At 38.0% G+C, this 12,321-nt stretch overlaps 1 protein-coding gene across 2 annotated transcripts in view; it reads right to left on the bottom strand.

Moving 5' to 3' along the window:
• LOC114290733 (putative indole-3-acetic acid-amido synthetase GH3.6) overlaps nucleotides 1–12,321 on the bottom strand; it is a 32,570-nt gene that overhangs the window by 7,755 nt on the left and 12,494 nt on the right. Inside the window, exons 1-2 of one of the 2 annotated variants that reach the window (XM_082899602.1) lie at nucleotides 221–496; nucleotides 16–123 (exon numbers count right to left, since the gene is read on the bottom strand). In XM_082899602.1, coding sequence (XP_082755728.1) covers nucleotides 16–123; nucleotides 221–354 — 242 coding nt within the window. In that variant the 5' untranslated portion in view covers nucleotides 355–496. Of the gene's footprint in view, nucleotides 1–15; nucleotides 124–220; nucleotides 497–12,321 lie in introns of those variants that run through there. The other variant, XM_082899601.1, reaches the window with a different exon arrangement.

Raw genomic sequence — 12,321 nt, 5'->3', positions numbered from 1 at the left:
TAATTAGTTAGTTACCTTCGAAGAATAGCAGCACTGCCCTGGTGAGCCAAGAATGAGATGGCTTTTGATGGCGCAGAATCAAAGTAAGGGATCAATTTTGGCTTCATGGAACTCGTCCCGGAACTGCCAAATTGCATAAAAGTCAACATACATGGTTTTTAAGTTACTAATCATCCCAAAAGTTTAAGTCGTTACAAAATTAGCATCAAGCTAACACTACCTCCATGTGCAAGCCTGCCTCGCACATGAACAAACCAACAAACGCACAAAGACAGACGGAACAAAGTTGACAATGAGAGAGATAACAGGGGTGATAAAACTTAAACCTAGGTAACCTGAAACCAAACCCCTCATAGCATGTTAAGTCACCCAAAACAAAAAAAAATTGCTCAAAACTGTTGAAAAAATGAGTTCAATAATGTATATCAAGCTAACATGGGTAAAGACTTAGACCTCGAACAAGTGTTTCTAAACTCAAAATAGATTTTAGGGTAAATTACACTTTTAATAACTCTCAAGTTTGACTCAAATTTTACTTCAAGTTTTTAATTTGAACAATATAGTCCCAACATTTTAAGTCTAATTTTGATTTTATCCTTCCATTAAAATTAGACAGTTAAAATTATTAATTTTTGTAAAGAGTTTTGATTTTGATTTTTGAAACTTTGTTTGGCATGTGCTAAAATAGCGCATGCTAATTTAACACATTATTTTATTTAGGTCACAATCATCTTATTTGGGTTGCTATCTAAAAAACAAAAAAAATCATCTTATTTGGGTCACATTACCCCCCTCTATCACACCACATCGTGCCTGTTTGGCAGAAATTATTTACAGCTTATTTCAGCTTTCAGCTTAATTTAAGCTATTTTGATGTGTTTGGTTTAGCTTATAGCTTATAACTTTGTGGAAGTCAGAAATCAGCTTATTTTTGAGTGGGGCAGGAGATGCTTTAAGAATAAGCTGGAATCAGCTTAAGCTAAAAGTTATAAGGTATAAGCTGTTTAGGCATAAGCTATAAGTACTTTCCCACAGCTCTACCAAACATCCCAATCACTTTAAACTCAATCCACATTTTACATTTTTCCGTAAAAAGTCAAAATGTATACTAATTTAGCACTTCCCAAACAATCTCTACACTTTCTTTCTTTTCTTTTTTTTTTTTAGATAGCCAAATTGAAACGAAGGCACTATTTGGCATCCTCTATATTAGCACACTTTTAATCTTTTTTTAATCACATCACCTCTCTATTTTTTTGTACATATTTTCATAAAAAGTTAAAAAAATATACTTATTTAGATAATCTCAAACACTGTCTAAACTTAAATAAGCCAAATTATTCAAATTAAAATAAGTCAACCTATGGGGCAATAATAGGGTTTATTTTGCACTTCTTCTTTCAATCTGTTTGGTTGCTAAGAAAATGCAAAATAACAGACAAGATCAAAACCCCAACTCAAAGTCTCAATCATATATAACGCCAACGTTAATAACTTTCTTTTCTTTTCCTAAGCTTTCTTGCCAACCAAAAAGGCAGAGTTTAACCAAAGAAAAGCTCAAGCAAGTGATTTCTAGAACTTGAATTGTTAGAAATTGGGTCAGGTTTAGAACCCACACCCGATTGGGTCGCCCATAGTGACATGACCTAAAACCCACAAGGAGAAACCCAATCAAAGTGGACTTGGATTAACTTATCTTGTGGATAAGTGTGATTAATCCATTATCTCATCTCTTAAGGATTAGAGTTGTGGGTGGTTATAATTGTCCCATATAATATACGTATTATATTTGGGGAAGTAAGAATTTAACCGTATGGGTAATTAGTATCTTTCTCTCTCTCTCCTAGACTCTCTATTCTCTCTCTCCATAGAAACACAAAATAGCTTTTGTGCTGTGAATTTTGTGGGTAGTTCTCTAATAGTTTTACTCTATTGCTGGGAATTATTTGAAGACATCAAAGAAAGCACATGATCCATGAATTCAGTTTGAGCATAAAAGGTATGCCCGAATCTGTTTATTTTCGTTGTGCAATATTTCTTATTTTTCCTACATTGGTATCAAAGCCATTGCTGGATGTTTTTGTGTTATTTGTGCATGAATATATATATATATATAGAGATATGATTAGTGCATAAAATTTATGTTTTTCGTACTACCTCTTATTGTCCTAAATTTTATATATGTGTTGTAATTCATATTATTTAGATCATATCTACAAAATTTTTTAAAAAAATCAAACAATCAGATTTTAAGAAAAATGAAGATTTATATTTGATTTCGTAACTTTGACTGCTTGCTGGTTTTACATGCTTTGTTTTCTTGTTGTGAAAATTATATATTTGAAATCCTTGTTTCGAGACCTTTGAAACGGTATATTATGGGTCTGATTTCGACTTATAATTGAGGAGAAAACTCAAACCCTAGTTTTGGATGAGAGTTGGAGCCATTGAAGAAGAATACGAGTTTGCTGACGTCATCGGTGCTGTTGACATGACGCTGACTGACATGCTGACGCATGCGCTGATGTCATCTGTTTAGGTAAGAGTTAATGCAGGTGCCTTTAAGGCTCTGTTTGTTTGGTTTTAATTTAAAAACTAAGTTAATTGCTTCTAGATTGTTTGTTATAATTTTGATTGAAGCATGACTGGTACCGTTGGACTCATAATTCATTTTTCTACAATATGTTAAAGGTTCAAAATTTTTTGAAAAATAAAATATTTTTTCATTAATGAATAACTCAATATTTTTACGTTAAATGCTCTTGGAGAAGCATGACTTGGATTCTAGAATTGAAATTTTTACAATAGACTACTGCTATGTAATCTTATTTACTGGTATGTTTTTTGTATTTTTCCAAATTCCGTAATATTTATTTTTGATTTTCTGTGTAATTATTAATTACTTGCAATTTTAGAAAATTTTAAAAAATTGCAAAAATTATAGAAATATGTTATGTCATTATTTATAAATACTGTATACAACATGTTAAGTTCTTTTAAATGTTTAGAATTTGTAGTATGTTGTTATTTTGACTGGCATGATTTATTGATATTCGTGAATTTTAATTCTATGATTAAATTAATTTAGCATGTTTTCTTTTATGAATTACATTGAGATGTTATCATGTGGAGTTAAATATTTTATCATACTTGAGACATGCTATGGTCAGTGAGAGGTTGTTCAATTTTTTTTTTTTTTTGATCAACAACAAAAGCTTTATTGATAAAACAAAAAAGAACAAAGAAAAGAGGATAAGGCATCCTCTTACAATAGGACAAAGAAAATACAAACACAAAAATAACCCGTAACATGCTAAACACAGGCAAAAGACTACATAGCACACACTGCCACCCAGTCTCTAGCTAACAAAAAAAGTGGAACATCCTTAAATAATGAGTTCCCTGACGCCCAAAAAGAAGATAAGTGACAAACATGATCCCACAAACAGCCCACTTCCTGAAACTTCTCTTCAAACAACCTCTGATTTCGCTCCATCCATTAAACCCAAAAAATTGCGAAGACGGCACAAGACCATAGAATTTTGGCTCTCTTCGATCCTCCAAAAGTACAAAAATCAACTAGAAGCATATGCGCACTCCCTTTTGGGGCAACCCACATAACATTTCCCAAAGAAAACAATCTATGCCATAAATATAAAGCTATTGGACAATGCAAGAATAAATGATCCACGGACTCCCCGTTCTTACAACACAGAATGCACTACTGAGGATTTAGAACACGATTAGGTCTCATTTTCTGCAATGTATCATTTGTCAAAATGCCTCCATGAACCAAGGCCTACATGAACACCTTTACCTTTAAGGGAGCACAAGCCTTCCAAACTCTTTTGCAAAAGGGAAATTGCGGAGCTTGAGGATTATCAATGATGAAATCAAAAAAAGACTTACAAGAAAATATTCCGGACGAATGAAGAGCCCAAACCCTCGAATCCTCCAAAAGAGGAGATAAAGAAAAATGATCAATTCTGGATAATAAAGAAATTAACTGCGAAGCCTCCCTATCATTAAGATTCCTAAAAAAATCAAAATTCCAGGAGATAGGAGCCAAAAGTGAGCAAGCCATGAAAGCAATTGAAGAATTATGGAAACGAGCCACTCGATATAGATGTGGGAAATCGGCAGCAAAAGAAGATTGACCCATCCAAACATCCTCCAAAAACCGAACAATTTCTCCATTACCCACCCTTACATAAAGATGTCGAGACCAACATGTGAAAATTTAGGAAATTGACTTCCAAGGAGCACGACAGCTACCCCTCAACACCACTTGTGAATCCCTACCATTGTCTTGAATCCCATATTTGCTTCTTATAACCGAATGCCATAGTGAATTAATCTCAAGTGGAAATCTTCATAACCACTTGCCAAGAAGGGCCAAGTTCCTAGCCACAATATTACCTATAGCCAAACCCCCCCTTCTCCTTAGGTAACGCCACCATCTCCCATTTCACTAAATGATCATTTTCCCCTCATCATTGCCCTCCCAAAGAAAATCCCTCATCAACTTTTTTATTGCCCTTGCCACCTTAACCGGGACCTTAAACAGAGATAAATAATAAATGGGAATTCTGCTCAAAACAGTCTTAACCAAAGTGTATCTTCCCCCTCGAGATAATAAAGCCTTACTCCATCCTTCCAATCTCTTGCCAATCTTTTCCACCACTGGAGACCAAAAAACTTCACTCCTAGGATTACCCCCCAATGGAAGACCTAAATACTTAAACGGAAGTGCCTCTATACCACAACCTAAAAGAGATGCCCTATTCTGAAGTTGATCTTGCTGCATATTAATTCCCACCATGCTACTTTTTCCTAAATTAATCTTTAGCCCCGAAAGCATCCCAAAAATCCTCAAAACCGAATAAAGATTAACTATCTGACTTTCATCCCCTGAAGAAAAAAATATAGTATCATCCGCATATTGTAAATGAGTTATACTAACTCTATCCCTCCCCACCTCCAATCCCTCAAAAAGACCTGTTTCTTTAGCTCTATCGACCATCCTACCCATTACATCAGCCACCAAGATAAAAAGAAAGGGTAAGAATGGGTCCCCTTGTCGAAGCCCCCGCGAAGCCCTAAAGCATTCCCCTGGTTTACCATTAACTATGACTGACATGTTGCAGGTTGACAAACAACCCCTAATCCAAGATCTCCACCGATCACCATATCCTTTCTTGTCCATTACAAAATCCAAAAATTGCCAATCCACACGGTTATATGCCTTTTCAAAATCTATCTTAAAAATAAGACCCACCCTCCCTGAACTCCTATATTCCTCCCCAACTTCATTTGCCACTAAGGCAACATCTAAAATTTGTCTTCCTTCTACAAAAGCCCCTTGCGCCCTAGACACAGTATCCCCTAAAGACACCCTTAGTCGTTTTGATAAAACCTTCCCCAAAATCTTATACAATGACGTTACCAAACTGATAGGCCTAAAATCTCCAATTCTGATAGCATCCACTTTCTTAGGAATTAAACAAATAAATGTGGCATTTGAGCTTAAATTCACCACCCCTGACTCGTGAAATTCCACAAACACCCTCAACAAATCCCCTTTCACCACCTCCCAGCAATCCTGAAAGACAGCCATAGAAAAACCATCCGGGCCTAGAGCTTTATCTCTTTCACATTCAAAGACCGCCTCTCGAATTTCTGTTTCATCAAACGGTCTTTCAAGCCATGTTGCGATTTCTGGTTCAATGATTCCCCATTCTAGTCTTTCAATCCCCGGTCTACTCACCTCTTCCTTCGAATAAAGTTGAGAATAAAAATCATAAATGCCACTGACAATCTAATTCTTCCTGTCCTCCACAACCCCTGGGCTTACTTCCAATCTCTTGATGAACTTCTTCTTCCTTTTTCCGTCTGCAACCTTGTGGAAAAATTTTGAACTAACATCCCCTTCCTTTAACCATTTGATCTTTGCTTTTTGAGCCCAAGAAACTTGCTCCCTAAAAGACAGCTCCTCCAATTTCAATCTACACTCGACTCTTTCTCTCCTCAAGGACTCAACTAAACCCCCGTGCACCGCCATTTCATCTAACTCAACAATTCTGCTTATTACCTCCTTTTTTGAAGAATCCAAAATTCCAAACACCTCCCTATTCCAGCACTTCACCTTCTCTTTGACCATCTTCAACTTTCTCATAAATTTAAAACCTTCCCATTCATGACAACTAGCATTGGTCCACCATTCCTCAAAATTTCGCTTAAAACATGCATGCTCCAGCCACATGTTCTCAAATCTAAAAGGAACCGGACCCCATTTTAATGGACAAATTTCAAGCACAAGAGGACAGTGATCTGAAATCACTCTAGATAGTGATTCTTGTCTTAAATTGGGAAAAACCCCGTCCCACCCCAAAGAGTATAAAAATCTATCTAATCTGCAACACACCAGATTCTCTTGAAGATTTGACCAAGTAAATCTGGTATTACACAAAGGAGGATCCACCAGTTCACACTCTCGTATAAACAAATCAAAATCTCTCATCACCCTAGCGACTCTAATCCCATTAAGTTTTTCTGAGATCGACCTAACCACATTAAAATCCCCTCCTAAACACCAATTTGGTGAACACAACCCAAATAATCCAGATAGCTCCTCCCAAAAATCATTTCTCCTAGAAGGCCTGTTAGGACCATAAACCTCTGTCAACCACCCCTCGGAATTGTCGAAGTTTCTAAACCTAACTGATAGCGAAAACGCCCCCACTATTGTTTCACACTCAGAAACCACTCTTTCATCCCACACAATCACAACTCCCCCTGATCTACCATTTGTAGGCAAACACGCCCACCTCCTATGTCTAGGACCCCAAAGACTTTGCATAAGCCTCCTCATACACACCTCTACTTTAGATTCCTGCAAAACAACTATGTCCGGTTGCTGACTCCTAAGAAGATCCTTGATCACACTCCTCTTTTTTTGAGACCAACCCCCTCACATTCCAACTAATTATCTTCATAGGGAAACATTTCCTTCCCTAACCGCCTCTCATCTCCTCTCATAATTAACTAAACTTGCTAAATTCCTTAATTCCCTTACCCCTTTTTTTACTATTCTTGCATTTGGACCTTTTACTCATCCTAGAGGGCCCAAACGAGCCCTCAATTTTAACCAATGACAACCCCATGACCTGAAGTAATTGCAAAAAATGAGGAATCTCACTCTTCTCAATTGGACACGTCTTATACTTGCTCAACTCATGCAACCAGCTCTCTGTTTCCTCCTTCGCTTCACTAAAAACTTGGCCCCCCTTGTCAGGATGATTTTTGAAAATCCCACACTGATTATCATTCACCTGACCTTGAGATATATTAGCATGTAAGGACTCAGACACTAAGATAGACTCATTCACAGTGGCAGTCGGGATTTCAGCAGTAACCCCTTGTACAATATTGCTAGCTAATGAAACTTCATGAATAGGACAAAAGGAATTGGACTGATGAAACACAGATAACCTATCCCGATCCCTATCCCCTACAAAGGAAAAATTTGGAATAGCTTGTATCCCCCCATGCAAAGATGAACTGATAAACCTTGGGTAAAGGAAGGACTAACCTGATATAGAGCTTCAGAAACCTTACCGATACCGTCACCCCCAGTGGTACAATCTTCATTAAAAAAACGATTGAGATCCCAGACATTCTTCTCTTGCTCATCCTCACTAATATCCACATCAGACTTCGAATCCGAACTCGCAGATGATCCATACTCCTCTAGATTTTGCAAAACCTCATGTATCTCGAAATGGCCCTCATCCACCTCATGAATCTGCTTTTCTGATTCCATTATAACCTCCATTAAATCCCCGATCCCTCCTTTGTCAACCCATTTAATTTCTGAAAATCCCCATTGGATCTGTCAACCACATCTGCCAACCCTAATCGAGCTTCCTCTGTATTCAGCTCACTATGAAAGGGGGACAAAACTTGTACATGACAAACGTCTGGTATTGAGACGTCGCATGTTGGGAATCGACTTATCTCCATCATCGCTGTGCCTCGTTGAAGATCCTTCTCTCCTTCAAAACCATTAACCCGATCGGACCCCAGCCCCAAAACCTCAGTCGGGTTAGAAAGAGAAGCCCTTGGGCCTATAAGATTTGAGCCCCTATCGACATTTATAACAGCATTTGGACACCCATTAAGAGCTGGATCCAAATCTTTAAAAATCTGGCTGTCACATACGTCTAAAAGGTCCAGTCCACCAGAAACATTAGTTTTGCTTGAGACTAACAAGTCATGGGTTGAGCCCACATCGAGCCCAAGCCCATTAGACTTAAGACTAAGCCCATTAGGATCTCTAGACTAACTGCCCCTTTCGACCCTTGCACTACCTCCATTACCCATGCCCCCCTTGCGCCTATCACCCAACTGCATTCTCATCTCCCTATTGCCACGTGTCGAGCCTGTCTCCTGAGACTCCTCACCTTCCTCTTCTCCGGCACTGAAGTCGCCTGAAAACCTCCCTTGCTGATGAATCTCCCCGTCTTCCGGTAGGCTTTGATAGAGCCTTCAATCGAATAATCACAGAGATCTCCTCAAGTTGAACGTGAACATTCGCAGGTAAGAATCCATTGCCATAGCCTCTAACCTTCAATCTGGCCTCGAAAAGATTTTCGAAATTTCTGGTTCTACGATCCACTTCTAACAACCCACCACACTTTGACCCAATCCATTCGAAAACCCTGGTATTCCAGAAATTAAAAGGCAAATCACAGACAGAAATCCAGCCACCATTTGAGGCTATGAAAGTATCCTTACTGATTATCTCCTCCGACCATCTTTCCAATCGCACAGCAATGCTTTTGTTAAAGAAACATACTCCTTGAGCACCATAATAGTCAGTCTCCTCCAAACTTTTTGCAAGAAACAGAGCCTTGTTTAATTGAAAAGGCCATAGAACAATTGAGGCTTTAAATGAACGATTTAATTCCTTCTCAATCTGAGCCCACCCATCGAAGAAATCAGTTCTGGTGCATACCACCACCTTGCTCATCTCCAAATTGAAGTTATTGCCTCCAAAACTACTTGATTTTGACTTAAGCACCTCAGCATACGAAACTCCTCTGTTTGCCCCTGTTTTCTGGGAGATAAAGTGCTGGAAATTTGTGTTAATGTATATAATAAGATAGTGGCATGTATATAATATGATAGTGGTGTTGATGGCAGATAGTGGCATGTATAGAATATGATAGTGGTGTTGGTGGCAGATAGTGGCATGTATATAATATGATAGTGGTAGATAGTGGTACTATATAATATGTAAATGGCATATAATGGGTTATAATGATATTTGTAATATCTCCTATATAAGGAGTGTCATTTGGTCTTGTAAGATAAGAAGTTTTGAATATAACAGAAATATATTCCTTCTTCCTCATATTTTTGGAGTTCTTCTTCCTCATATTTTCCAAGTTGGTATCAGAGCAACAAAAAACACAGCAGCCCTAAAACCGTCATAGCCATGTCGGAAGTCACGTCCGAAACCACTTCAACCCCTGCCGCTGCCATTCCGGTGAAAACGTCCAACTTTCACTCTGTCCAAATCACCACCATCCGCCTAAATGGTGATAATTTTCTCCGCTGGTCACAATCTGTCCGGATGTATATCCGTGGGCAAGGAAAGATCGGTTACATCACTGGTGACAAGAAGGCTCATGCTGTTAATGATCCGCTGTTCGACAGTTGGGACGCTGAAAACTCCATGGTTATGACATGGTTGGTCAATTCCATGGAGGAGGATATAAGCTCTAATTACATGTGCTATACTACTGCACAAGAGTTGTGGGATAATGTTAGTCAGATGTATTCTGACCTAGGAAATCAATCTCAAGTTTTCGAATTAACTTTGAAGTTGGGAGAGATTCGTCAAGGAGATGATTCCGTCACCAAATATTTCAATTCATTGAAAAGGTTGTGGCAGGATCTTGACATCTTCAACACATACGAATGGAAATCGGTTGACGACTGTAACCACCACAAGAAAACTGTAGAAGACAGCCATATTTACAAGTTTCTTGCCGGCCTCAACATTGAGTTCGATGAAGTGCGAGGAAGAATTATTGGCAGACCTCCTCTCCCATCCATTGGCGAAGTATTTGCCGAAGTCAGAAGGGAAGAGAGCCGAAGGAGCGTCATGCTTAAGAAAAAAGGTACTGGTGAATCAATTAAAATTTCTGCTTTAATTAGGGATGCTGCGGCCAACAAGGCTGCAAATTACCAGCGCAGGTTTGATGATAAGCCACGGGTCTGGTGTGATTTTTGCAACAAGCCTTGCCATACACGCGAAACGTGTTGGAAGATCCATGGCAAACCTGTCAACTGGAAAAGCAGCAAACAAGGAGAGAAGAATCGTGGCTTTCCTACCGCTAATGAAGCCGATTCAGGTCCCTTCAACAAAGAGCAGATTGATCAACTCTTAAAGCTGATAAAATCCAACTCCTCATCCGGTACTCCTAGTGTTTTGTTGGCACAAACAGGTAGAAATCCTAAAGCCTTCTCTTGCCTAAACTTCTCTCCGTGGATCATAGATTCCGGTGCCTCCGATCACATGACTAGTTTTTCCCATTTATTTAGTACCTATTTCCCTTGTTCTGGTCATGACAAAATCAGAATAGCCGATGGTAGTTTTTCACCTATTGCAGGAAAAGGATTTATTAAACTAAATGAGAAAATTAATCTCAATGTTGTTCTTCACGTCCCCAACTTAGCTTGTAACCTTTGTCTGTCAGTAAACTATCTAAGGATTCTAATTGTCGTGTTACATTTTTTGAATCCCATTGTGAATTTCAGGACTAGAACTCGGGGATGATGATTGGGCGTGCTAGGATGCTTGAAGGTCTTTACTACTTTGATGAAGTACCTGTTAGTAATAAAAAAGCTCAGAGCTTTAATAGTACTAGTTCAATCTCTGTTCGAGAAAAAATAATGCTATGGCACTATAGGCTAGGACATCCTAGTTTTCTTTATATGAAACATTTATTTCCAGAATTATTTGAAGGGATTGATTGTTCTTCTTTTCATTGTGAAAGTTGCATTTTTGCAAAATTTTATCGCTCTACTTATTTGCCAAAATCTTACCAGGCTTCCAAACCTTTTTATTTGATTCATAGTGATGTTTGGGGCCCTTTTAAAATCAGTACTCTTTCTGGTAAAAGATGGTTTGTTACATTTATTGATGACCATACCCGCTTATGTTAGATTTATTTGATGAATAAAAAATCTGACGTGAAAAATTTATTCACAGATTTTTACAATATGATTGAAAACCAATTTCAAATCAAAATTGGTATTTTACATTCTGATAATGGAACAGAATATTTCAATGAGCAGTTGGGTGAGTTTTTGGAAAAAAATGGGATTTTCATCAATCTACATGTCGGGATACCCCTCAACAAAATGGCATTGCAGAACGAAAAAATAAACATTTACTTGAAGTAGCACGTGCTATAATGTTTTACATGCATGTTCCTAAATATTTATGGGGTGAAGCAATTTTAACAGCCTCTTATTTGATAAACAGGATGCCTACAAAGGTGTTAACATACAAAACACCTTTTGATTGTCTCAAAACATTTTTTCCTGACACGAGGTTGTTTTCTGATTTACCCGCCAAAGTTTTTGGATGTACTGCCTATGTTCATGTTCCCAGTCAATATTGTTCAAAACTTGACCCCCGTGCTATAAAATGTGTTTTTTTGGGTTATTCCTCAAACAAAAAGGTGTATAAGTGTTTCGATCCTCAAACCAAGAAATTTCATGTGAGTATGGATGTGTCATTTGTGGAAACAAAATCCTATTTCCCCAACACTTCTCTTCAGGGGGAGACAAGTGGAGTAGAAGACCATTTTTGGGATATTTTTATCCCGCTCCCCAATGTCATTTATCCTACACAAAAGCCACATCTGTCTGATAATGATCACTTAGGAGAACCAAGTTCTATGGTGCCTAGTCAAGAAGATTCTTGTTTAGGGGGAGAAGTACTACAAAATGATCTAAATTCTGAGTTTCAGGTTTATACTAGGAAGCGATTTCATCTAAGGAATAATGACCCGAATGTCCATCCTAATGACCCGAATGTCCACCCGAGTTCTGGCATCGAAATTTTAGGTAATCCTATTCCTTCTATTTCCGACCTTGATGTTCCTATAGCAATTAGGAAAGGTGTCCGAAATTGCATTAAACATCCTATTGCAAATTACCTCTCCTATCAAAGACTGTCTAAAAACCATAGAGCTTTCACATCTAGGATTTCACACTTGTTTGTTCCAAGGAATATACAGGAAG

The sequence above is a fragment of the Camellia sinensis genome, chromosome 12 (genome assembly GCF_055761805.1).
Source record: "Camellia sinensis isolate YWXY chromosome 12, ASM5576180v1, whole genome shotgun sequence".
Lineage (NCBI taxonomy): Eukaryota > Viridiplantae > Streptophyta > Magnoliopsida > Ericales > Theaceae > Camellia > Camellia sinensis.
This window is presented reverse-complemented; position numbering and strand designations above follow the sequence as displayed.